This window comes from Oratosquilla oratoria, chromosome 42, assembly GCF_046742065.1.
Source record: "Oratosquilla oratoria isolate Oo_2021 chromosome 42, ASM4674206v1, whole genome shotgun sequence".
In the NCBI taxonomy this organism is placed as follows: Eukaryota; Metazoa; Arthropoda; class Malacostraca; order Stomatopoda; family Squillidae; genus Oratosquilla; species Oratosquilla oratoria.
Window position 1 is genome coordinate 36,710,553 of NC_134818.1, and position 27,483 is coordinate 36,738,035.

Consider the following 27,483-nt stretch of genomic DNA (forward strand, 5'->3'; position numbering starts at 1 on the left):
AGGTGAAGAAGGGGAAGGAGGGGAAGGTCATTGCAACAAGACAAAGCCTTCCCTAACTCAATACACTTTTCTATCTAAATACAAGCGCTTGGCGTTTGTTAGAATGTGTAACGAAAAATGGAGCGAAGTTAACACATTATTCATTTATACAAGAAATCAATAAATTAAGTTTAATCAATTACTTCTTGAACAATAAATACAAACCAGTAGTAATACAAATCAATTCATTCCCATGACGAATTTGGCAAACATGAATATAAAAGATTTTCGCCCAATCTAATTGTAAAAAGTTTCCTCTGGGGTTTTGTGGAGAAACATCACCAAGAAAATAGATAAACAAAGAAATCTATAAGACAGTTTTCGTTCCCGCCTATGAGAACATGAGTCACTGGTTTTACCCACCAGATATAGTGCGCGGTTTAATTTTGAAATGCAGTTCAAGGGACGCATTTCAGACAAAGTTATGTTGTCTATACACTGCAAAAGAATTTGTTTGTCTTTAATTTTTTTTCTAACTCGTAATTATCTAACTTTTTCCGGGCAAATGAAATTTGTATGACGCAAAGACAAGAAAGGCGCTCAAAAATATATTATTGGTATCGAAATGAAAGAACAAGTCACAACATATAACAAGTTCGGAAATTAACAATACTAGTAACAGTTTGATAGAGAATAGTTTTGCGTAGAATGGATGGTTTAATATCCCATGCCTTATGTTGGTTCGTATATTTTATAACCTGAGCTGAAATAAATTTCCTATGGGCGCAAAGATAAATATTTTTATTTATAAGATTTAAAGATTTCCCAAGTTGACTATAGGTAATCATCGGAGCATGACTATATACGCTGTTTCAGTAGCTTTATCAGTCGGCATTGTTAGTAAAATGGGATGAATCTGAGTTAGTAATTGTTGCCATAGTAAGGTCCTTTGACAAATATGGGATTGCGATATCGGTTCGATACTTTAGAAAGGGCGTAAAATAAAGGAAGATAATCAAAAGATTAGGAATCACTGTTCCAACCCCTTTACTCATTTTAGATTTGAGTATCTTCAGTACTGCATATATTTATATGCCGAACTTTTGTTAATGACATTTTTTTCAACAATTTACAATATCATCAATCGCATGCACAGAATGTACTGTCATACTTAAAACATCACAATTGTTTTAGTAAAAAACATATGATTATTGATGTTTTAAAACGTTGCCAACTGCAACTTTGTATGGAACACACAATAATTGTGAAAATCCATTATGAAAGAAAAAAGTTTGAAGACTTTCTATAACAACGAAAAAAATGTGCTAAAATTTTGTATATAGTTAGATACATGTAATGGCAAACCTGGTGTATTGTTTACAATAATATATATATTTTCAATGAATCGAATGCACTGGACGTCGTCTGTTTGTGTCATGTCGGCTATGTTTCATCCAAGATGTGGCCGATGTGTTGTCCTATCCAACGGGAATAAAACAGCATGCAGGACAAATCCCACTCAGGAATTTAACAGAGGACTAATATTTAGTCTTGAGCCGATCAAGGACAATGAAATCTTCGAGGTTAAAATCGACAAAAAGGTCAGAAAAGTAACGTGTATTAGTACACTTTTGTAGTGCATAGCAGAATCCGAAATGGCTACCAATCTCTTTGAGTTTAGTAAAACTCGATTAATTTCCTCTAATCACCCCACCACAGTAGCTGAACATAATATTTCATGTCCATGTTACTATGTTACGTGTGTTTTTCGTACCTACAGTTGTAGAAGAATGCTTAGTACGTAGTGTTAATATGAAGAAATTTTGTAGCATATTTACATTGTCTAGACTCTTAGACCTGTCAATGTGCAGAGTGCGGGAAACGTAAAACAGTTCGTGAGAAATTTATTTACCTTTGTTACATTTACAGTAAACATAAGGTCGTCTCACGTTACTCACAAAGATTGTTTAGATAGGTATTTTTGTGTCTATATTTATATATCGAAGTCCGAATAGCGAGGCAGAAAACAATGGGGAAATTATGTCACTGATGCAAGAAATAGCAGACTACAACATCAAACATAAAGTAATAGTGGGAGATCTTGATTTACCAAATATAGAGTGGAAGAACATGACCTGCAAAACTGGTGATGATGACCTAAGACTAAGTCTAATGTTTATAGAGAAAATGCAAGATTGCTACTTTATACAACATGTCGACGGAATTACTAGATTCAGAGGTTCAGATGCAGGCAACACACTTGAATTGATTATTACTGATGACAACATGATCGTGGAGGATATTGAGATAAGAAATCCACTTGGCAGGAGTGATCATGGATGTGTAATTTTCATATGCAACATGGAACTACAGGTAAAAATTTGTAAGAGACTTGTGTATCTTTTTGAAAATGCGTATTATTGCAAGCTAAACAGAGTATAAAATATTAATTGGGATGAGTATTTGGATACTGATGATATCGAGGACAATTGGTGCAGATTTAAAAGTAAACTACAAGAGTCAATAGACAAATGTATTCCAAGGAGAGAATTTAAAAGCAGTGGGGAATTAAGGAAGAGAACAAATCATAATTTGCCAATGAATAGGAAGCTGTGGGCAAAGATTAAGAAAAAACAAAGATTTTGGATGTGAATGAAAAAAATGAAGGAAGGTAGAGAAATTAATCAGGGCGAGTATAACAAATTACATGAGGAATACAGACGGATTAATAATCAGGTAAGAGCTGAAACTAGGTCTTCTGTTAAGAACGTAGAGAAGACTATTGCACAAAATGTCAAGTCTAACCCAAAGATATTTTGGAAGTATGTCCAGTCTAAAACAAAAACTTCAGTCAGTATATGTAATCTGTATAAAGATTTGAATAAAACTTCTAAAACTAAAGATTACAGTGAAAAGGCAACAGTACTTGCAGACTTTTTTAGCTCAGTGTTCACCAAGGAACCAGAAGGGTTAATACCAGAGGTGGTGGTCAAGGATATTCCAATGTTATCACAGATTGAATTCTCTAGCGAGGAAATTATCAGTGTTATAGATAAACTACAAAGGAATAAATCCCCTGGACCAGAACGGCTTCATCCTCAAAATCTGAAAGAGACAAAAGATGTAATTGCATATCCGCTTTGTAAGATCTTTAATCTATCACTTTTAAGCAAAAGAGTACCCATAGATTGGAAAATAGCAAACATCTCGGCAATATTCAAAAAAGGTGATAGAAGCGACCCAGGTAATTACAGACCAGTTAGCTTAACGTGTCATATGCAAGTTATTGGAATCAATAATTAGGAAAAGGATTCTGCAACATCTCAAGGGCAGTAAGCTGATTAGTAACAAACAGTATGGATTTGTGGAGGGGCGTTCGACGGTACTACAAATGATCATGGTCTTGGATAGATGGACTCAGATTTTAGATGAAGGAGGAGCTGTTGATGTTGCATACTGCGATTTCATGAAGGCCTTCGACACTGTCCCCCACAGAAGGCTAGTTGAGAAGATCAAGAGTTATAACATCAGAGGAAACATTTTGTCATGGATAGCAGACTTTCTCAATGAAAGGAAACAAAGAGTGATTGTCAATGGAGTTGAGTCAGAATGGAAGGACGTGGTCAGCGGTGTACCTCAGGGATCTGTGTTGGGTCCGCTACTGTTTGTTTTATATATTAATGACAGATTCTGTAATCAACAGTGAATTATTCTTGTATGCAGACAACACTAAAGTATTCAGGAGGATTCATGAAAGCCAGGACTGTGAGAAATTGCAAGATCTCGAGAGGATGTGAAGCTGGTCAGAGAAGTGGCTGATGAGATTTCATCCCAAAAAGTGCTGTGTGATGAGAATCGGGAAATCAAATGTGGACAATATGAAATATTCTATGGAAGAAGAATTGACAGGAATCAAAGTAGAGAAGGATCTGGGAGTTGTAATTGATGACGAGCTGAAGTTCACAGCACACTTGGCTGAGAAAATCAATAAGGCAAATAGACTAGTCGGGCTAATAAGAAGAACTTTCGTAACATTGAATGAGACCATATTCAAATTATTATACACTGCACTAGTCCGACCACATTTAGAATATGCTAATCAAACATGGTGTCCATACAAGAAAAGGACATTGAGACTGTGGAAGCAGTTCAAAGAAGAGCAACAAAGTTGGTCCCTAGCCTGAAGGATTTGCCTTACCCTGAACGATTGAGGAAATTAGACCTTCCTACACTATCATACCGTAGATCAAGAGGGGACATGATAGAAACCTTTAAAATTGTGAACAATTTATATGATAGTGAAGTGAGCAGAGGATTGTTTATTGAACTTGCCGGTTCAGTGACTCGAGGACACGCCAAGAAGATCTACAAGCAGTGCCCAAGATTGGACATCAGGAAATTCACTTTCTGCAGTCATGTTGTGAACAACTGGAATAGTCTTCCTGATCATGTTGTGAATGCAAATTCAGTTGTAAGTTTTGAAAAGAGATTGGATAGTGTATGGAAACATCAAGATCAAATATTCGATTACACAGCACAAATAAATAACAAACACCTAGACCACAGTGACCACTAGACCACAGATGACCTAAGTATTAGTCATTTAGAGCCGGAGTCACAGGCTCAATAGCCTCTTCCGGGATCCTCCTCCTGTGAGAAGAAGTTCATCTGAGAAAATTGTATAAGAAATAATGAGTAGTAAGTGAGAAGGCCATTCATAGAAATTTCATTGTTTATGTTGTGTAGTGGCTTGATTGATTTTGCATTCATGATTGTTATTAGTTGTTGACCTTGTAAAATTCTACAGTAATACAAGCTTCAGGGAATGTAAGAGCTGATTATTTGTAAATTCAGGTGGCAGCGGGAAATGTTGAGCAGTATTTAATTGGAAGTTCATGTAGTATAGACACATTGAAATTAAAACTGAAGCAAAATTTTCAGAACAATTTTAGTGTAATAAAAAAATTCATAAATTCCATTTTGGCGCTCAAATAGGAAATTAAGGAAAGGATACAGGAGGACCTTTTAGCAAAAATTGTAACTTATGCCATAGATAGACCCTTGCACCAGGGGTGTATACCACCGTATTTGTTCACTGTATATATAACTATGGGTTGGTGAAGGACTGAAACTTTGAATGGTGCTCGGCAGGGATTAGGAGTTGGTGAGTGAGAGTAGAGGGAAGTAGAAGGTGAAACAGTTGTTGTTTGCGGATAAAAGTGGACTTCTAGCAGAGTTGTAGAATAAACTGAAGATGTTGGTGCTAGAGTCTGGAGAGGTGTGTGAATGGACAAAGTAATTGTATGAAGGTGTTAAGTTGTACAAGAAATTACAATAATGGTCAGTTGAAGATGAATTCTATAGGTGAGAGGCTAGCAGAAATAGTGCAATATAGATATTTTGGGTTAATGTGGCAGTGAATGGAGGAGTGGAAGTAGAAATGAATTCTAGATTATCTGTAAAATTCTAGAATCATGCAAACAGGGTTATTTAACATCAAACCTATGTTGTCCAATAGCTCCTAACCTATCATAACTATTCCATTGATGAAATGAGTCTTTCAAATGCAAAAAAAAAAAAAAAAATAATGTGATTAAATGATACTAGAATAGAACCTAAATATCTGAGTGGAAGAAAAATATTTATGAGAATTAGGTATCTAAGGATGAACACGGGAAGAAAGTTGGGAATGGGTAGAATGAGAAATTTGGAGGTGAAAAAGGACCGACAGATAGGTTAAAAGAAAAGTATTGAAATAGTTTGGGCATATGGAAAGAATTAGTGATGAAAGGCATTGTAAAAAGAGTGTAAAAGGCAGAACTGGATAGTGTGAATTGAGGGGAGGACCAAGAATGAGTTAGATGGATGGGGTGAAGGGGGCAATGTATGCAAAATGAATGTCTTAACAAAAAAGAGATAAAGCAAAAGACAGGAGTTAATGGGGAGTAATTGTAAGCGGATGAAAAAGTTATACAGCCTGAAGATATTTCTTGTCTGTTTCGTGATTTTCACTAGTGGATGAAGGGAAGGGATTTGCCACAAAATGAAGCATTGGAGGTAAACTATCTCCAGCTGTCAGGCCCTGTTGCGGGAATGCTGTGTCCTGCTGCATTACCTTTGACTCGAATAATGTTGATGTGGAACAGGAATGACCTTTCATTCACAGTATACTAAAGTGGGAGGGACAGCATATGGGTTTTAAGTGGGTGTGGAGTGATTATCAGGTAGACGTCTTCTATGACTTGGTCACCCCCTTGGGTGGAAAAAGCCTTTTGATATGTTTGCATATATATATATATAAAACATGGTATCTTTTATATGTGTGCAGTGGTTCTAGGACACCCATAGACCTGTGAGGGAAGAAAATTTATTATTTTTATGTCAATGTGGGCATCTTTCTTGGTCACTGGCTGTCAGGAATAGGGGAACAGTCGCAAATTGTCGGCTCTCCACGTGTGAAAAATGTGTGAAGAAAATAGTTGAAGTTGGAAAAGAATGACCTTGAGGTTGCTCCAGAGACCAAGTGCCAGCCCAATGGGGTTGAGTCGCCAGAGGGAGGTGAGAGTGTTTCTGCATTTTGAAGATAGGCAGTGGGAAAGCAGCACTCTATAGCGTACATCTCTCAGTGACAGTTGGTTTTTGCATTATGTGGTCCTGGAGGATGGGACGCATCACCAAGACTTTCCCTGCCACCTGTCTCCAGAGTCAGCTGGCACATTTACTTCCTCTCCGATGTGGCACCTGTCAGCTGGAACTTGGTCTTCAGACTGTGCCCAAAATATCTTTTATTCGTGAGAAAAACTATTATTGGATTGACCAAGGGATAGTGGTAGTAGAAATTGGGTATATCAAATTAGATTTAATATCATGGGCTGGTTGTATTTAGTTCATATAAATGATTTGCAAACTTGTTTGTAGACAGTGACTGGGCTTATAAATTTGAAGTAGAGCCCAGAAACTTTTTTGTTTCCTGGAACCAATATTTGATGGCAGAAAGAATCATCTCCATTGCCCATCTTCAGAGCTGGCACTGGGACCCAAGATCTCATTCTATCAGTTGCTGCACTATTTCCTTCATCTTTTCACGGGAGCAGAGCTGCGATCTAGTGGCGGCTCCCTTCCTGTAACTATTTTCGGTCAGTAACTTAGAAACAATCTCACACTAATGCACTTCACCAAAGTTTCTTACCGGAGGGATCTGTGGGTTTCAAGTCTCTGAAACTTGAGGCAACAGTTATTATTTGAAGTTTCTTGATTACTCTAACACTATTTGAAATTGTTCATAGTCAGCATCATTATTATTTTCATCAAGCAATATATCAAATTATTAGTGAATCTTTAGACAATATCTCTGGTTTTACCAAAATAGATAAATAGTAAGGAAAGTATTACTGAGTTTTGCTCGTGAAAAAAGTGTGGTCCAGTCTATGCAAGGGATTAAATAAGGAAGTGTGAGACCTTATGAATTTACAATATTAAAGACGGATTATAGCTGAATAGAAATAAGTGTGAGGTATACAATAGGAATTACAGACTAAGGCTTTGGAGTGATTGAGTTGTCAGTGATTATTATTAGACTGTCCTGATGGTCTTGCTTCTCCTTTGCTATATATAGGGTAATGTTTTTTTAGGGCTTTGTTTTTGTTTTCTTGTTGGGTAATGTTCTTGAATGCCAATGCCATATCATGGAGAACAAAGGTACATTTGCGGAAGTGTAGTGTAATTTGGACCTTATGGCTTGTTTATGTACTGTAAGTTTTTCTTTTGGTCCAAATCCAGAACTCATATTTTTTTTTTATATCATTTATTAATTTTTATATTTATTTTTTATTTTGTTGATTTATTTTATATATATATATATATATGTATATATATATATATCTATATATACACAGTACTACCTCTCATTAACGGACGTTAATTAGCTGTGTTTGTGTTGTTTTCACTGTGTTTTTGGTGTTTTTGATGCTGTTGTTTAGTGCTGTGCTATCACTATACCACCCAAAAACCACTCCAAATCAACGGACACCGTTACCCCCCTTTTAGACTGTTAGTGAGAAGTAGTACTGTATGTATACATATATATATATATATATATATATATACAGATATATATATATATATTTCTTCTTCTCCTTACTCCTCCTCCATGTATAGGGAGTAAATGTTGTTTGTGAATCAAGTCCCAGTGTGGTGGTGTTTGCCAAGACAGTTTGGAATGGTGGTCAATTAATCTGTAAGGAGAGGATAAGAAAGAAGGCTCCAGGAAATTTTGTTGAGCTTAAAGATCTTGAGTCTTTTAGAAGGGTAGTGGCTAGAATCATGAAGCATTGAGGGTACTCTTAGATGTTGGGCATATGCTTCATGCACCATCAAGCCTATGGCTGATGGCAGTCATTCCATTTATATGGTGTGGGGCCAATGTTCACCTGGATAGTTGGCCATCTCCACTTTTAAAGCCTTGAAGATGGTTGGGTGGTCCCAGTCTCAGCCTGGGAAAGGGGTGTACTGGGTAGCAGAAGTGGCTTTGTTGATTCCCTGGACATTAATGGAACATGTGACATGGGGTGAGGGTGGGTGGCTGGACACTTGCATCCCAAGGTCACTGTCTGGATGGTCCAAAGCCTTTCCAAGTTGGCATATGTGATGGCAAGCACATTTTAGGCTAGAAGACAGCCTACTAACAGTTTTTTAGTGTCCACCTTTGGCCATTTGGCAAAATTGCAGGGTGCTCTGTGGGTTTACAGTTGTCTACAGTATTACCAAAAAATTCTGAAAGGAGGTTTGCATCCTATTTGGTTTCAGCCTTTTTTCCAGCTCTGAAGTAGGCTTGTATGTTCTCGGCAGCAATGTTGTTATTGTTAGGTTGTCTGGTTACACAGTTTTTTTTTTTTTTTTTTTTTTGGGGGGGGGGGGTTCAGAGGGAGGAAGCTGTGCATGAAGAGGTTAAACAGTATTGTTGATGTTATTGTACTTTTCTGGAACCTGAAATATAAATTTTTTGGTCTTGAAGAGGTATTGGTTTTGCAATGTGGCAGTTGTTGCTCACCAGTAAAAAGAAAAATTGGAGTGGAGTAGGCAATCTTGAATAATGCTGTACAACAATGGAAAATTAACTTCTTCCACTAAATTGTATTCTGAAAAGCAAATCCATGGCTTTGCGGCAACATGTAGCAACCACAGGAGGTAGTTAAGATGACTAAAATAGCTCCTCTGACATTTCATGCATGTACCAGTGATCATTTCCTCCTTGTAAAAGGGAAATTTGTCTTCAAACATGATAGAATGCTGCCTGATTCTGGTTCATAAAGGATGCCACTAATATCCCAAAAGTATTGAATACATATAACTATGCATCCAGTACTCCAGTACAATATAAAAATAATGAAACCTGTAGTTTAAAATCCCAAGCTACAGTATTTTGTATCGCAGTTGTTCATAGAAGCACAAGGCCTAACATATTTACATGATCATATAATATTGTATCCATTAATAGATGTTATCCAGTTGTTTATGTTTATTATCTCAAACTGTTGTTGTCATTGTCGTTGCTGCAGAGTCATTGGACTCTGATAAATGGGTTAAGGAGGAGACTTGTTACTCTTTTACTTCAGCCAAAAACTATATAATAACAAGAGAACATTTGCATATTTTAATTTTAGTTTTCTCTGCTCCGTTTCCATTCAGTCCCACACAATAATACCTGGTGCTGAATGTAAAGGAATTATCAGACAGTAGATAGAAAGATGGTTTCAATGCATAATTAGAGCAATAGAACAAGGCTACTCCGACTCAGATATGAAATCTGGCCCTGATAAGCTGGTCTGGTAAAGATAATGATTTACATATCTCTTGATGCTGTCCCAGGATTGCATTTTCTAAAACATTTGCACATTTATTAAAACATTGTCTTAACACGTCTTCCTACAAATATAACTTATCTTTTTCTTTTTAACACAATGGAACCTTTCACTGTGTTTGACAGTTTGTCTATATGTTCTGGCTCTTGCCAAGGGAAAACCCCCATTCACAGTTGTAAAGTGATCGCATGTAGGGTATGCAGTATTGTTCTGTACATCACCTAAGCATAGGTAAACCAGGTTTATTCTTGTGTTTTGAGAGCATTTTTCTGCTAAATTTCTGTCAGAAGGTCCCTGGTTGGTCTTGAGAATATAATTTTTTTTAGTGATTGTGTATTTACATAATTGTAATACAGGAAAGCTGCATTTCTAGTCCATCACCTTGTGATTCTTTCCTGTCCCAAACCACAAGATTTTCTGTCTGTTAAATCTACTCTTTTGTAATTATCGAAACACTACTATATAATTACTTTTTCTAATTATCGAAACACTACTATGAAATCACTTCTTTCACTTTCTTTCAATAATGTCAGCTTCAGTGCCTTCAGTCTCTTCAGTCTTATGATGTGTATGCAAAAATGTGATATATTGATTGTTGAAAAAATATATACAGTATATAACTTGTCAAAAACACACTCTTGAAATTGAGTTCTGGCAACTCTTCATACCCAGACATGCTGGTAGTATCTTGCCCACTACCCAGAGAGTTTGTCAGTGGGCTGTAAACCCTTGTCTTGTGTGTGAGGATTTTATACACATCCACTCACAATCACTTATTGTCATTTATGTTTTGTTTTGTTTTCCAACATACCAGAAATAGGGAAACAACTTAAACATAAAAAGGAAATGGGAAAAGGTGTATCTGGAAACAAGTGTAGATGAACAGACATACTGTAAATTGTTTGAGTCAGGTCATTGGCACGTTAGTAGGACATGGCTTGCAGCCAAGGTCATTGGTCACTCATCACCCTCATCTCTCAACCTCACACATCCCAACATTGACTAAAGCATTTCTTGCATCTTATTGTGATGTAATAGGAGTTCCTCAGTGTCCTCTCTGAAGATTATCAAACCCAGTTTCCACCCCCAGATTGCCTGTAAAACAGTCTCTTCACTGTTGAAGCCAGTGAGATCGTGGACAAAATTGGGGTATATATTTTGACAAACTCTTGATTGGGATTGTTAACACACAGATTTTTGTGTAAGTGGTCACTAGAGACGACTGTGGTGTAATCAGTAAGCATGCCTGCCTGGACAGTGGGAGGTCCTGGGTTCAATTCCTGGGTGGTGCCAGCTTTTCAGTGACACTCTTTATTACACATGGTGTAGTGAGTAGGATCCCCACAGTGCACTTTCCCGGGCTGGCGGAGGCCCACGGAAAGGAGATGTGCAAGAGGTCACTAGAGGAGACCATGGTGTAATCGGTAAGCATACCTGCCTGGAGAGTGGGAGGTTCCCAGGTTAAATTCCTGAGCAATGACAACTTTTCAGTGATGCTCCCTATCATACACTTTTTGTATGGTACGAATTTTTAAATCATGTCACCAGCTTAAACTGCATTAGGTTAAGAAGAAAAAAAAGATAGCTTGGTTTAAGTGAAAAATGCATTAGTAAATTGTGGGTAAATTTTGTATAGACTTTTGTTGAAGCAGCGGTCAAGGGTTACATTGTAGAGAGTGCGTGAGGACAGGCAGCAAAAATTAAATGAGCTCGAGGCCATGGAAGAGAAAAGAGAAACTCGTAAAAAAGATTGAAGGGAAGTGATTTATAGGAGTATATGAAGAAGAAAGGGATAAGTATGGAGGAGGCAGAAGCACTGCCACAAGAAAGAATGTAGAAGTTGCAAAGAAGATAATGGAAGTAGTGAGAAAAAAAAAAGATTAAGTATAGGTGACAAAGGATGGGACATTTGTAGCCGACAGTACAGTAATATATGTCTACAATTTTGTGTTCCTCAGTGTATTTTCTAGGGAATATTTCATACTCTACAGTAGTAGGAATGGTATCTTACATTATTATTATTATTATTTTTGTTTATTTATTTTATTTATTTATTTATTTATTTGTGAAGACATTTTTACAGCCTTTACTTCCCAGATGCTTTCCTCAAAGCTGAGTGTAATTCCCTCATGTTGAGCAGAATAAAATGTTCAAGTGTGCCAAATTCAGCCCAGAAGGCAGTACAAAATAAAAAAAAGATGAATTCCTAAACATGCTACACTTGGTATACAGTACATAATTATATAGCAAAGAATGCAATTAAGATTTTTGGCAAATTGACCACAGGTGTTGTGGTTGAACACACTTGTGACATCCCAACCATAGCTTCTCACTGTTGTGAAAAGTAGTAGATGTCCATATACAGTGAATTTGTGTGGTGTGTGGAACTACAATCTTTTCATGATACTATGAAGGTCTGCATTCAATTTCCAACATCTGATGGCAGCTCCCACTTTCCCTGTTACCTCATTAACATTTTTTTTTCATAACTACAAGCAATTTATTCATTTGAGGACTGGATGTCGAGCTGAAGGTATTGATTGTGATGCGTAATGCTTTAAGACCTCAGTTTGTAGCGATTTTAAACTGCAAATTAGCGAGTCTTTCTGTTGAGTAAATTCGTGTGGTTTTGGCCAGTACAGATGAAACAGGACAACGACGCCCGTGTGAACGGGTTTTCCGAGATGGAATCACCACTTCCGGTTTCCGGTCCGCGAAATTTGCAAATAATAATGTATATAATAATGAGAGAAGCAAATAATGATATTAATAATAATGAAAGAATAAATACATTAATTAATTATAATAGAATAATGAAATGGGATTGCCAGCCGGGCGACGGCAAATTTGATTTAGTCGTCACAGTCGTCTTCAACCAAACCCTCGCCCAATCGTGTGATCGCTTTCGAATGACGCGTAGTGGGTTTTCGGTCTTGCCATTGGCCGGGAAATAACAGGGGCGTGACTTATTTCGCCCGAGATGACGGCGATTGTAATCTAGCACACTTGATTTTTCCACGCGCCTCTCCTCCCACCGTGGCGCGTGATCGAAAATAAATCTCGCATGAACAGTGCAAGGAGGCCATGATGAAAATGTAACAATAATATATTTGTTTATTATTTCACATTAATGTTATGATTATAATAATGATTGTTATTATAATTATCTTTGTTATTATTATTATTATTATTTGTATTTTTTCTTTGTGAATCCTCATCGAAAAAGAGAGGCGTTCTATGATGATAAACGGCATGAAATATATAGTCACGTTTATCTTTGAGACCGTGGGATCTTGTATCTGTCTGGTAAAAGCTGTCAAGAAAGGGCTTCAGTCTGTTAGTAGCTGTGCTGCCGATTCACATCTGATGTATATACAGGGTGCGGCAGGTATTTGAGAACGCATCTTCTAAGTGGTCTAGTAGTTTAGACACCATAGCTAACCACTCCTTTTCTTTTACAGCTGAAAATGGCACAATCAAATATTACCCAAGAAATGAAAAGGCATGCAGTTATCGCCTCTATAGCAGCTGGGCATACTAATTCTGAAATTGCTGCCTTCCTTAATGTTGCCCGGTCCTTCGTTTATAAGGTCAGAAGGGAACTTGTGGATGCCAGAGGCAATGTGGCAAGTACATCGCAACGTAAACAATATTCCCGATGATCGGACAGCATCAGAACATCAGAATTCATAAATGCTATTCAATCGGCAATTGATGAAAGCCCTGGGAAGTCCATGAGGGCACTGGCCAAGGATTTTCAAGTTGATGAGGCCACCATTCGACGTGTTGTTCACGAAGATCTCCGGTATAAGTCGTATGTGATCCGAAGAGGACAGTTCATGTCACAGAAGACACGTGAGAACCGAGTCATCAGGGCCAGACGTCTTTTGAACAAGTTAAAACATCCTGAAGAACCAGGAATCCTTTGGTTCTTCTCTGATGAGAAGAACTTTGTTCAGGACCAGAAGGTGAATAGGAGGAACGATCGTTGGTTGTGTCAAACTGCAGGTGAAGTTCCAACGGTTATGCATACTAAATTTCCAGCATCAGTGATGGTTCTGAGTGTCGTGAGCAGTGAAGGCGATGTGATGCCTCCCTTTTTTTGTCCGCCAAGGACTTCGTGTCAATGCAGCTTCTTACACTGAAGTGTTGGAGACTGTTGTAAAGCCTTGGATGGATGGTGTAACACGTGGCAGGCCGTACGTCTTACAGCAAGACTCTGCTCCATCCCATACAGCTCACACAACCCAAGAATGGATGGCCTCCAATTTTCATGACCACGTAACCCCCAACATGTGGCCCCCTAGCTCCCCTGATGTCAATGCTTTGGACTATTATGTTTGGGGCGTAGTTGAGAGGGAGTCTAATCGTAAACCTCACAACACTATATCATCTCTCCAAGAAGTCATTGTCGCTGCAATGGCTAACATCCCCAAGAGTCAACTCATTGGTGCTTGCCAATGATTTAGACGTCACTTGGGAGATATCATTGACAAGGATGGAGGTTCCATTGAGTGAAACAGTGCATTTGCTTTGTGTTAATGTATAGAATACAATAAATGCTAATTTAAATATATACTAAAACGTTAATAAACCTTATTACAAACAATCTCCTTTGTTCTCAAATACCTGCCGCACCCTGTATGTATATGTGCATATGTGTGTGTGTGTATATATCGTGTGCCGTTTTACAGGGTTTGAAAATGTCGATGGTGTTATTGTTCTTTAGTTTTGTAGTAAATGAAGCGGCCTTACTGTGGCTGTGCTGTGTCTTGCTGCATTCTGACCCAGGGCGATGGGCGAGATGCAGGGATGACTCGTCATCCAGGAGGAGCTAAGATGAGAGGGGGGGGGGGCTGGTGGATGGGAGTGGATTTATGCTTTTGTCTTTGGCTACCTCCCTTGGAAGGGGGAAAGAGATCTTGGGATATGTATGTAGTTTTGTATCATAATGTACATTACCAACGACGTCTGACTGGATCGTGTGCTGTACGCCAACGCATTAACTGAGAGCCATTAAGTGGATGAAGATAACGATCACGGTGTAGTTCAGGCACTTACATGCCCTTCGTGTTTATTTGCCTAATTGTATTTACTTAAGTGTAGGTGCCTTTAGCATAAAAGCTATACTCCCGGGGCCCCGTCTCTACTTACATTTTTTTTTTTTTTTTTTTTTTTTTTTTTTTTTTTTTTTTCTCCTCTCCAAGTCATTTATGCTGTCCATGGACTATTTATTATTGTTATTATTAATTATTATTATTATCATTGCTATTATTATACAAATTAGTGCATTTGAGAGAAAAACTGATTTAATGTTAATAAAAAAAAGTTCCGTTTTCTTTTTATGCCCTCTTGATGTTCTTCCGTCCCACACTATGGGATCGTCTTTCAGTCTTGTCCATCCATACTTTTCGTAGTTCTGAAGACTGTAATCATATTCGCCTCTTTTCTTTTCTTTCTTCATGTGTGGGCAGTCCCAGTTTGTATAGTCCTTCCTATTAAGATCTGTCGGCTCGGCTGGGAACCATTGTAGTTGCCATCCATTGCATTCTGTTGTTTGTTTATTTATTTTCTAGTTAGTTTATTTGTTTGTACGTTTTCTTTTGTGTGGACCATACCACTACTGCATACTCCGATTTGGGAAGGATAAGAGCTTTATTTTTTTTCTTCAGTATGATAAAATGCCACGAGCGTGTTTGTGTGTGTGTGTGTGTGTGTGATTCACCATGGTTCACCATTATCTTGGATCACGTGTTGGACACATGATCGGCAGCTATTTCCCTCCCGGAAGAGAGTTCAGAGTTCATATATGACCTATCTATGGGTAATGCTGTGACCCTACACGCAGATACACCCCCAACTTCTCGCCCAGAAGAGTTGGAGTAACAACTCGCAGCGCAGCGATACTGAAATTATTTCAGCCCTGGGCGAGATTCGAACCTGGACCGCCGTAGTGGCACCCGGGAACACTAACCACTGTGTGTGTGTGTGTGTGTGTGTGTGTGTTTACATTGATTGGGATTAGCCAGTACGCTCCATTCCACAGAATGCGGAAGTAAAGTGTGCAAATGACCGACTTGCTCGGAATTGAAGAAGGACAGCTAGACTGCTGGTAAATTGGGGGCAAATCCATCATTCCCACTTTCCAATGGACAATAGGCTGGCTGGCCTCACACATGATGAAGGGTGATCTACACTGAGAGAATTCGGAGAGCTTAGAAACAAGATTTTATTTTACTTGAACACGCACAGAGAGAGAGATACTAAAAATTAGTGAACACACGCAACCAGCATGCCTATGCATGCACAACCACACACACACAGCGCGCTAGTGTGGTGGTTAATATCACGGGCTTCCCACTCTGTAATACCAAGTTCGTGCCCCACTCACAGTTTTAGCAGATGTAGTACAGCAAGCCGTTGCTGTCCCCATTGAGCAGTTTGTGTACGCGGTGTGTGTGTGTAAAGTCACCGCTCTGAGCTCTCATCTGGAAGCGTAATTGCTGCTGATCACGAGTCCAGCACGGAGCTGAACTTGGCCAGGAGTGGGTCTCGGTCGATTTAGGCGCTTTTCAGACTCGTGTCCGCCGCCCCCTCTTACCTTCAGGGGAATAACATCGCCTGGCGCCCTCAGCCATAACAAAATATATAAAGTGCGTTGAAGGGGTTGGGAATCGTGTTTGTGATGTTCGTTTTGTGTTTTTAGGGTGTTAGTGCACCACAACTCGCCTAAAGTCGTGCTCTGCGTTGTGGAGGGTTGTGATGCACCGTAGTGTGATGGCTATCGGGCCTGGGGTGGGTGGTGGTGGGTAGGGGGGAGGACGGCACCTGTCGCCTTGGCGTACAGATGCGGCGAGATGGTCAAAGAACTGGTCGCCCCCCTCTCTTTTGAGGATGTTGCCTTCGTCGATCTGAAACCATTTATGTATTTGTTTATTTTTATTTATTTATTTATTTTGGGGTCTTTGAAGTGTCGAGGGTTCTTCTCTGTCTTGGGAACGGTCAGTTCCTAAGGTTGAAGAGAGAGAGAGAGAGAGAGGGGAGGGTGAGGTGGGAGAGAGAGAAAGGGGGGGAGTGAGGTGAGAGTTAGAAACATTCTGATTGTTTCTTTGGAAGTGGGGGCGGAGGGGGGGGGGCAGCGCCGGCTGCTCTAACCACTTCCTTGCCGGACCAGCGGAACACCAACGGTAATTGGGGGCTGCTGCTGGGGGGGGGGGACGTGCTCCCACCCCCCTCTCCCCCCTAGCCGCAGGTTGCTGCTGCTGCTGCTCCTGCCAGTACTCCTGTACCGTCTTGAACCTTGGGGCTTTTATTTACTTCCTTATCCTCCTTCCTCCCCCTTCCTCCTTCCCTCCTGCCTTCCTCTCTTCTCCCCTGCCTTCCTCTCTTCTCCCCTGCCTTCCTCTCTTCTCCCCTGCCTTCCTCTCTTCTCCCCTTCCTCCTTCCTTCCTACCTTCCTCTCTTCTCCCGTTCCTTCTTCCTTCCTACCTTCCTCTCTTTTCCCGTTCCTTCTTCCTTCCGTTTCCCTCTCCTCCTCGTCTTCTTCCTCCTCCTTTCCTTCCTGCCTTCCTCTCTTCTCCCCTTCATTCCCCTCTTCTTTTCCTTCTCCTCCTCCTCGCTGTTCCACGCCGCCCCCCTCCCTCCTCTTCCACATATATATAATATGTGTGTGTGTATATATATATATATATATATATATATATATATATATAATGTCAATACCATTATATATGTTATTGTTTTTTTGTTTACTATTACATTTCCCAAGATAGAGTCGAAACTTGGCCTTTTGGGGGTCTTGTAGCTGATTGGCAAGGGTAAACATAGGGTCGTGTTTATAATTATTATTATATTTTTAATTTATTTATTATTATTATTGTTGTTGATGTTGTTTTGTCGATAAATTCGCTGGCGTCATGAGTAGAAAGAAAAATGCGCACATGTGGGGAGAAGACGGCTACTTCTCTTCCTCCTCCTCCTCCTCCTCCTTCTGCTCCTCCTCCTCCTCCTCTGGTGTGGTGACCTTGCCGCATCAAAGGTCACTCATGACGTCACTTATCACGAGTTGTTGTTGTTGTTGTTGTGGCACTGGATTTTACATTCTCTCCCCCCTCTCCCTCTCTCCCTCTTCTCCTCTCCCCTTCTCCCTCTTCTCCTCTCCCCTCCCCCTCCCCTCTCTCAGAAGGTGGCATACTCTCCCCCCTCCCCCCTTTGGCACCTGCTGACGTGACTGAAAATTTATGACGTTGTTATGACGTCATAAGCGTACGGGCTCCTTTGTTGTTGTCGACGTATTGACCTCGAGGTGATTAAGCCCCCCCTCCCCCTCTCCCTTCCCCCCCACAGCATGAGGTCCTGCCGACAGCTGAAGGAAATCGTTGGGTGTTTAGCCAAAGCAGAACCTGGAAAGATGCCAATAGTGAGGACGGAGTTGAGGGTAAACGCGCGCACACACACACACACACACACACACACACACACACACACACACACACACACTTGACGACACAATGGTAGCGATTGCGGCCGCCACTACGGCGGTCCGGGTTCGAATTTCGCCCAGGGATGAAATAATTACAGTATCGTTGCGCTGCGGGTCGTTACTCCAACTCTCGTGGGCGAGGAATTGGGGGTATGTGTGTGCATGTAAGGTCACAGCATTACCCTTAGGTCGGTCAAATATGAGTTCTGAACTCTCTTCCGGGAGAGAGGAAAGTAGCTGTCGATCACGAGTCCAACACGTGATACGGGACCCCACACACACGTGATCCGGGACACGCACACGCGTATATGTGTGTGTGTGTGCATGACAGGAATGGCGACTGACAGGCAACAGTAACCTTCTCCCCGAACTATTTATAGACGGCGCTGCCAAAACATGGATATCTGCCTCACCACACGTTACCGTATCAGGGACGTATAGTTCAGGTGTGCACATTTAAATTTGCAATTAATATATCGGGCAGATAGTGTCGAAATGCGTGATGGTTTGACTAACGATTTGCATTCCTGATAGCTTACTGGAGTGAGAGAGAGAGAGAGAGAGAGAGAGAGAGAGAGAGAGAGAGAGAGAGTCCTGGAAGCACGAATTAATGGCATAATCGAAGCCTGAATCCGGTTTGATCATATTAAAAAAATGTGTTTGTGGTGTCGGAAAGTGCAAGGTGAGCAGGGTCGACTCTCGCTTTGGTCGAGTTTTGGTCGATAGATGGAGGAAGAGGGGTGGGAGAGGGGGGGAGGGGGGAGCAGAGGCGTCAATGCGGCGGTCGATCTCAGTCGAGGAGTCACAGGACTTCGATGTGTCGAGGAACCTCGTGAGAACGATAGGAGCCTCCTTACATGAACGAGGGTGGTTAAGGGTGGGGAGTGAGGGTTGTCGTGATTACAGACACTGGTTCAATCCCCAAGGCTTACCCCCCCCCCTCGCACACACACCCTTTCCCACCCCCACCCTCACCCACACCTGATACAAACTCCACACTACACTTCCCCAAGAGTAAGCAAGAATTTAGGAAGATTTATTGTGTGTATGTCTGTGTGTGTGTATTTTGCATCTGTTGACTTAATTGTATACAGGAAAGGAACATTTGTGGGATAACCTCTCTCTCTTTCTCTCTCTCTCTCTCTCTCTCTCTCTCTCTCTTTCTCTCTCATACCTAGTTTTGGATTCCTTTATGGTTTTAGCTTTGGTTATAATTATTGACATTGTTCCAAGATCTGCACAGATAGCTTTTTTATTTATTTACTTATTTTGATTTTATTTTATTTTTCCCATTTCCTTTGGACATGTGGTTTTCTTCAGTTTGCTCCCATGAGCTTGCAATGCCCTCCTATCCTGAGCTGAGAGGTCTTGATCAGTGTTGGCTACTCACTGTAATGTTTAAGGACCTGAGCCATGCAATCATGTTGCCCCTTTCTCTTCTTTCTTTTAGTGATGACAGGTCTAGTGGTTCGAGTCTTTACTCATGTGGTCAGGCACTAGTTAGGCTGCTGCCTTTGGTATTGTCTCAGTCAAGTTTATATTTTTTACTTTTTCTGGAGACTACACTGGTATTGCATATCTTAATATCATGTAGATCAGGTATTCAACTTGTCCATTACTAAGAATCTCAGATTCTTCACATTTGGTTTTGTGATCATCTCGTTTCTTTTGAAGAATGAATTGATCGTGTGTTTGTGTTAGTACATGCCTTCATGCCAAATCATTTTTAACCTTGTAGCATCCATATTCTACTCTTATATCTATTGTGACTTCTGCCAGGCAAATTTATTCAGCTGAGGGAAACGAGTGTGAAAATCAAGGGGCTAATCCGAGTTAGAACAAATGGAGAAAAGCCTTACCCGTGCCACTACACGGGAATAGTGTAACCGTGTCTGTAGATTTTAATCAATAGGTTGGCTCTGCTTTCTTATAGATTTGTTATAACTTGAAACACCTAATGAGTGATTTGAGTTTCTTAGACTTTTTTTTCTTTACTTTCTCTCGTTTGAGCAGCTCAAACCTGTCCTTATAGCAGAAGTGTTTGTTAGGTAAGCCCACATTTCTTTTCCTTCATGTGAATAATACCGTAATAGCTAATGTATTCTTTCTGTTTTACGAGTGGCAGTTTTGTTTAATTACTTGCCTTTACTCACAGGGAGTGTGTTGCCCCCTCCACCCCCACCCCAATGTTTTTTATTCTAATATTCAGCCTGAAAATCAAACATCTACCTCTCATCTTAATTAGTGTGCATTGTCTCTGTATGTTATTCTTAAATGGATCCAGGTTGATCCGAGACTTTTATCTCGCTGTGAACCCAAATTAATAGCTCCATTGTAAGTGAAAGAATGAAACAAGTATTTCAGAGGAATAAATCATATATTTAATTTTGAAGGGAGTTTCCCCGCAGACCTAATCAGTGGTTCCCAATCTAGACGTGATTGAATTACCTCTAGGGCCAATTTAATTACTAATAAGAGTAATTCAATTACCTGTTGGGTAAATGCAAGTAGGCAACTCATTGTGGTAAATACAACAAGATTAGGGGCAGACTGTATAATGATGAATATTTTGGTATTCTGTATGTGTTGTAATTTTGTTGTATTGTACTGTGTTTTGCAAATAATAATTATCATGTTATATGTAATTAATACCTGCAGCCAATTCCAGGGTTAATATTGAAGTAATAAGTCAAATAATCTGTGGGACTACAATTTTTAACTTACCCGGTAGATTTTATGGTGTGTTGTATGTTTATGTGATTGTACTGTCATAGATTTAGTTTGTGTCAAAAGAAAGTAGACTTCTTTGCTTTGGCAGATGCAAGGCTCCATTTGGTGCAATGGATGGAACAGAAAAAAAAAGAAAAAGATTGGGAACCACTGCATTTATCGAGCATTGAAGAAGTTCATCCCTGTGTATTCAACATTCATCTCCATCAGAAACCAGATTTAGTCTCACATCAGTTTACAAAGCTCTTTCTAATATCATCCAGCTTCCTCTGAAGCTGTTATCATTACATAGATGAAACTGCTTCTCTGCATATGTAGTATTTTTCACATAACCTGTAAAAGTCCTCCTTCTTTCATTGTACATTGACTGCTTCCTTATCATGATGATTATGCTGTTGATAGTCTTCCATTCTGTTTGAAAATTAAACATACAGTACTTCATGTTTTCAAACTCTTTCCACTACTTCTCCAACCCCCAATTATTGTGTTCAGCTTCGTTTTGTTTTCCTCACTCACACAGGCATATCCGCAGCTGAGCACATTCTCTTTGTTATGCAGTTTATCCCTTTCACTCACAGCAGTTGAATATTTTTGCGAGAAGTCACGAATTAGATACTCCACCATATTTTTGCGAGTTTAATTTTCTCTGTGCCTTTAACTTCATTGAGCAGCACAGTTATGTATACAGGTTCATTTTGGCTTGCACCAGACTTTTTTTTTTTTTTTGTACCCCCCTTTAGGGATACCCTAGTTTTTATTTAATCTGTTAACGGAAGAGTACAATTTTGCTGATTTTCTCTCTCTAGATGATTTTATTCAGCTGTGTGGGTTCCCTCTGCCCTGTACAGGGTTAAAAATTTCCATTGGCTATTTATGTAACAGAGCAAAGTTTTGGGCAGCTTTATTGATTTATTACTATGGCTCACCATGCTTACGGAAGCTTAGTGCCACCACTTAATATGTGTACATATGATTTCATGAGTTTTAATTTCTTTTTTTGTTTTGTAAGCTGTGGACCTATTATTGCCTCCCATAATTCTCTACTTCTCCTATAATGTCGAGAAAAGCTGTTAAACTTCATGACGAGTGTGTGTATACTATCAAAATATGTACAAACCCTTTTTTCCCTAGCTAAAGCAGATTTTTTTTTCTTCTTTTTTAAATCCATCTTTCCAGTTTATGCATCTAAATGTTTCCCTTCTTTGTACAGCTGAACACATGGAGTGGCAGCATTGAGATAGGAGTCACGGTTTGCAATCCAGACGTGATAGATATTCCTATCACAGCCACTGACCTTCGCGGAGGCACATGGGTTAGTTGTCACAGATATTTTTGTACATCTTTTCAGCAGTTGTCACTTGAATATGTGTCACTTGTCTTTGCTGAAGAGGAGGAATATGTATATACATTTAGTAAGGTCTGATGTGTTTTTAATCATTTCTTTAATTGTTGAACCTTCATACAAACCATTTCATGAAGAATTGATATTTGAATCATAAGTTCATATTTTGAATGACTGCTCTTGTATACGTCTCAAGCTGTGTCTACAAATAATGTTGTTGCTTTAGATTATGCTGGGACAAGGAGTCCTGCGTGATGGACGATCACTGCACGAAGCATATGGATGTGACTTGGACAAGCTTGTGGAAGGGGATCGGGTTGGAGTTATGCGCACATCTCAGGTGAACAATTCTGTAATGAATAGGAATTCTAATAATAATAGTGAATGCATAATTAGTGATTTAGAAGATATCAATTGAATTATAATTGTTGAAACATAATTAATGCTTTAGAAGATGTCTCTTAAATCTGTAAAGTTTTCCTTTGGGTAATAGTAAATCTGGTTATGGGCTTTTCTAAGATGTGTGTTTATGAATAGTGGGAAAAAAATAAGAACACTGCTTGATATTTGCTTGTAGATATAAAAGTTTTGTCAATATTCTTTTCACCGTAGTGATGCCTTGGTATTTGTAAACCTTGCTGGTGTTAGTATATTTTTTAATTAGCCATTAACTACTTAAAGTTCAGTCGAGAAATAGGTGTCTGTGTGAGGTAAGGATGTTTTTGGGGCTTTCATAGTTTTTTGACAAAGAAGCTTTCTTGAGAGTTTTACAAACAAATGGAATAAGGGGAAGTCTGTCAAAGACGTAGTAGGACGTGTGAGGGGTAGGAATGGAGACAATATTTTACGTAATTGGGGTTCTCCTCAAATTAATAAGATTAACTAACAACATCTGAAAGGAGAAACAAATCAAACATCATATTATAAGAGTTAATACATGTATGAAAACTACTGTTGAATTTGGGATTAGATTTTTCTTTGTTGGCAATTGCTTTCTAAAACTTTGTTTGATAAAAGTTGATTGATTAATGCGATCTCCTTACTCAGGGTGAACTGAAATTCTTTGTGAATGGTGACTGTCAGGGTGTTGCAGCATGCAACCTACCGTCCATCCTCTATGCAGTGGTGGATATGTATGGCAAGTGTGCACAAATTACCGTGACGGCACCCACGACACCTGACTCAAGTGAGTATTACTGCACTTGGTGTTTAACTTTCCTCTTTGTCAAGGACTCCATTCTCTTATCTATGTACCAAAAGCTTTTTCCCCCTTACAAGGGAGGTAACCAAGTCAAAGCCATGTACCTACTCCCACCCATTCTATTGCCCTCCATTACCCCTTCATCCCACTCATTTTAGCTCACATACATACATACATATACCAAAGGCTTTCTCCCCCTTACATGGAGGGTAGCCAAAAAGAAAAAGGCATAGAAATCACTCCCACCCATTTCATTTCCCATATATTTCACTCCCCTCCACCCTCCTCCCTCCCTCCTATCTTGGCACCTCCTGGATGACGGGTCATCCCTGCATCCTGTCCACTGCCCTGGGTCAGAAGCAGTGTCGCAAGACACAGCAAGGCCGCTTCATAAATTCGGCGACCCCCCCTCTCCATCCCCGGGGTCATGCAGGAAAGGATAAGACGGGGAGAAATCCCTTCAGGCTGTGTCACATTTTTCCTCATACATACTTCCTCACCCCCCATCCCCCACCCACTCCCCCTCATGCATCACAGCCTCATCTATACACAACCCTTCTCCATTCACCCCTATCTTCTGTCCTCTCCCGTCCTTCCTCAACAGACATTCCTCTCTTTTGTAAAGCCCCTTTCACCCCATCCATCCATCTCATCCTAGGACACCCCCTCATATTCACTCTTTTCACCTCTGCCTTCCACACTTCTTTTACTAATCTTTCTTCAATCATTCTTTCCATGTGTCCAAACCATCCTAATACTCTTTCATCAACCCTATCTCCCAGCTCCTTTTCCACCCCTGTTCTCCTCCTTACCTCCTCATTTCTCACTCTATCTAGCCTAGTAACCCCTGTCATACTTCTCAGACATTTCATCTCAAACACATTCAAACTCCTTCTCTCTTCCTCTCTCATGTTCCATGTTTCTGCCCCATACATTGCTGTTGGCACAATCACTCCTTCATATAACCTTCTCTTAGCATCCATTCCCAGATGTCTATTTCTCATTACACTTTTTAATCCACCAAGGCATTTACTCGCTTCTCTCAATCTACATTCTACCTCCACCTCCACTCCTCCCTTTCCTGTCACATTCGCACCCAAGTATCTGAAACTATCCACTTCCTCCAGTTTCTCACCCTTAATGCTCACTTCCAGCCTACTGTCACTCTCTCCCCTTGTACATCTCATCACCTTACTTTTGCCCACATTTATCTTCAGCTTCCTTCTTTCACACACCTTCTCAAACTCTGTCACTAACTTCCTCAATCCCTACTCTGATCCGGCTACAAGCGCAGTGTTGTCAGCAAACAACAACTGGCTCACCTCCCACTTTTCTCCATTTACTTTAATCATCTCCAACCCCTGACCCACTACCCTTGCATTCACCTCTTGCACCACCCCAACCATGTAAAGATTGAACAGCCTGACAAAGTCCCACCTTTACCTCAAACCATTCACTCTCTCCATTTCTAATCCTAACACAAGCTCTACTTCTCTCATAAAAACTCTTGACTGCCCTTGACAGCTTTACACTTATCCCATATATCTGAAATATCTCCGACAGTGCCTTCCTGTCTACCCTGTCCTAAGCCTTTTCCAGATCCATAAAAGCCCCAAAAAACATCCTTACCTTTTCCTATAGCTTTCTCACATATCTGTCTTACCACAAAAATCTGATCTACACATCCCCTACCTGTCCTAAACCCACACTGTTCCTCACCAATTACTCACCACATATGAAAATTTCATGTCCAAGCTAGACATTTGTTCCATTATTTTCATTTTCATAATCTGTCAGTACATTTGTTAAGACATTGTTTTTAGGTTTATGCCCTTTACGTTCTCAAGTATTTCTCACCAAAGAGAGACTCACAATGGGGACCTACCTATAGTAGTTCTGTGAGACAGACATTGGAGAAAATTATCTCGTCACTTGCATTCAAACCTGAACACCTTGACTTCCACATAGAGGGGCAACTGACATTCTTTGTACTGTATTCATTGCTTCATCATTTAATTTGAGGGGGTGAGATCAGAGGGGGGGGTTTATGCCTCAGCTGTTGGGCCATGCTGTGTAAGATCTGTGCCTAACTGCATTGCTTGTGACTCAATCACTGTGATGGGGCAGGGCAACCATCCATCCTTGAGGTGCTGAGATAGGAGGGGTGGTTGAAGGGAGCTTATTTGTTTTTGATGTGGGCATTAGTTTATAGATAGTAGTCCTGCCATTGTGGATGAGTGGACTTGAAAGATACATGATTTGGTAGCTTTATGGACTTGGTGAATATAAAGCTTTGTAAGTATTCATTCCTGTACTTAGTTTTCTTATGATGCCTAAATTTATTTGTCTCTGAGTGTAAGGGGTGATGATCCTTTTTTAGATGTGTTGATGTTTTTTATTAGTTTGATTAGAATACAGGTTTTGTTTTGTGCTTCAATGTTCACTCTTATGCACTCTGAAATGTAATACTGATTAAGTCATGGATTTTTGTTTCCAAGTGCATGTTTATATGTACATTTTGCTGGAGTGTAGACTCTAGATGTCCATGCATAATATATCACAGAATGAAGAGATACATTTTTGCTGTAGGAGGTATTCAGTGTCACCAAAATCATTTTGTATTCGTTCTATGTTCATTGATTTTATGCCTTTTATGTTCTGCCTTTTTATTTTTTATTTTGTTTCTTCCATTTAACAGATACTCTAGATGAAGATTCAATAAGTGAGATGTCGTCCCTACGTGATTCCAACCTCCTGGAATGTCAACAAGAAGTCTCCTCTTCACACACGGCCTCATCCAACCCCCAAGCCTCATCTTGTAGTGCCCTCAGCAACCATGTAGCCAACATCAGCATTGCAAACAGCATTATGTCCAACAGTGATAGCAATTTACGTCAGGACATGGTCAATTCTCTGTGTAACAATAGTTCAAGCAACATTACCACAGACGACTTAGCAGCTCCCACTCCTCTTGATTCTAACCAACTAAGAAGCACGTTGCCGTCAGACCAGGAAGCGTGTGTGCAAGGTGGTGAAGGTGCCAGTCTTGGAGGAGGACCTTGTAATGGAGGAGTTGGGGGCAGTGGAGGTGCGTCTGGACAAGGAGGAGGAGGAGGAGGAGGAACGGGGACTGGAGGAATCTCGACACCAGCCTCCCGAACGTTGGCAAGTGGGAGCACCACTGGAACCGGTGGGAATAGTACAGCAAACAGTGCTGCAGGTGGAGTCGGAAATTGCAGTGGACTTGCCAGCGGCACAAGTACTGGTAGAGGGAATGCTGGTGGGGAAGGAAACAGCCTGACGGTTGTGGAAAACTCCGGGAATGGAAGCACCAGTAGTGACAACATGGCGAACTACCATATGTCAGACAGACTTAGATTTCACAACAAGTGTGGCACTCTAGTCAAACTCTCTAATAGTGGTAGGACGGCGGAAAGAAGACGACCGCTGGATGAATTCAATAATGGGGTTGTGATGAGCCATCGTGCACTTAGAGAAAACGAACTCTTTGAGGTAAAGTGATTTTGATTTTGTAAGGTAGACTTAAGAGAAACCGAGAATGCAAATGAACTCAGCGGTGGTAAATATGTTTATTTGTAGATAACACTTGCATGTGTACTTTCATACATATATTGAGGTGTTGTGATGTAGCTTTAGAAAACACACATTGTATTATAAGTTCTACAATATTTGTAGTACTCTGCATGACAGTGCATGGAGTTCCAGAAAAGAATTGTAGTGGAGAGTTGATGGTGGAGATGGGTCTAGAGTTGATGATACCAAATACAGTGTTTCGGAAAAAAGTCAAACTTAAGTACAGATGGGAGAGGGTGGTGGATGGAAGGGTGGCAGATAGAGCGTTGATGGACTATGTAGTGGTAGATAGGAG

General features: G+C 40.1%; 1 protein-coding gene across 1 annotated transcript; it reads left to right on the forward strand.

Annotated features, from left to right (window-relative positions):
- The first annotated feature begins 1,415 nt into the window (after window positions 1-1,415).
- Window positions 1,416-27,361, forward strand: LOC143021760 (neuralized-like protein 4). Its single transcript, XM_076179466.1, has 5 exons — window positions 1,416-1,580; window positions 22,262-22,363; window positions 22,620-22,733; window positions 23,441-23,579; window positions 26,293-27,361. Exons 1-5 carry the CDS (start codon window positions 1,416-1,418, stop codon window positions 27,114-27,116), a joined length of 1,344 nt encoding a protein of 447 aa, XP_076035581.1. The 3' UTR covers window positions 27,117-27,361.
- The last annotated feature ends 122 nt before the right edge of the window (window positions 27,362-27,483 follow it).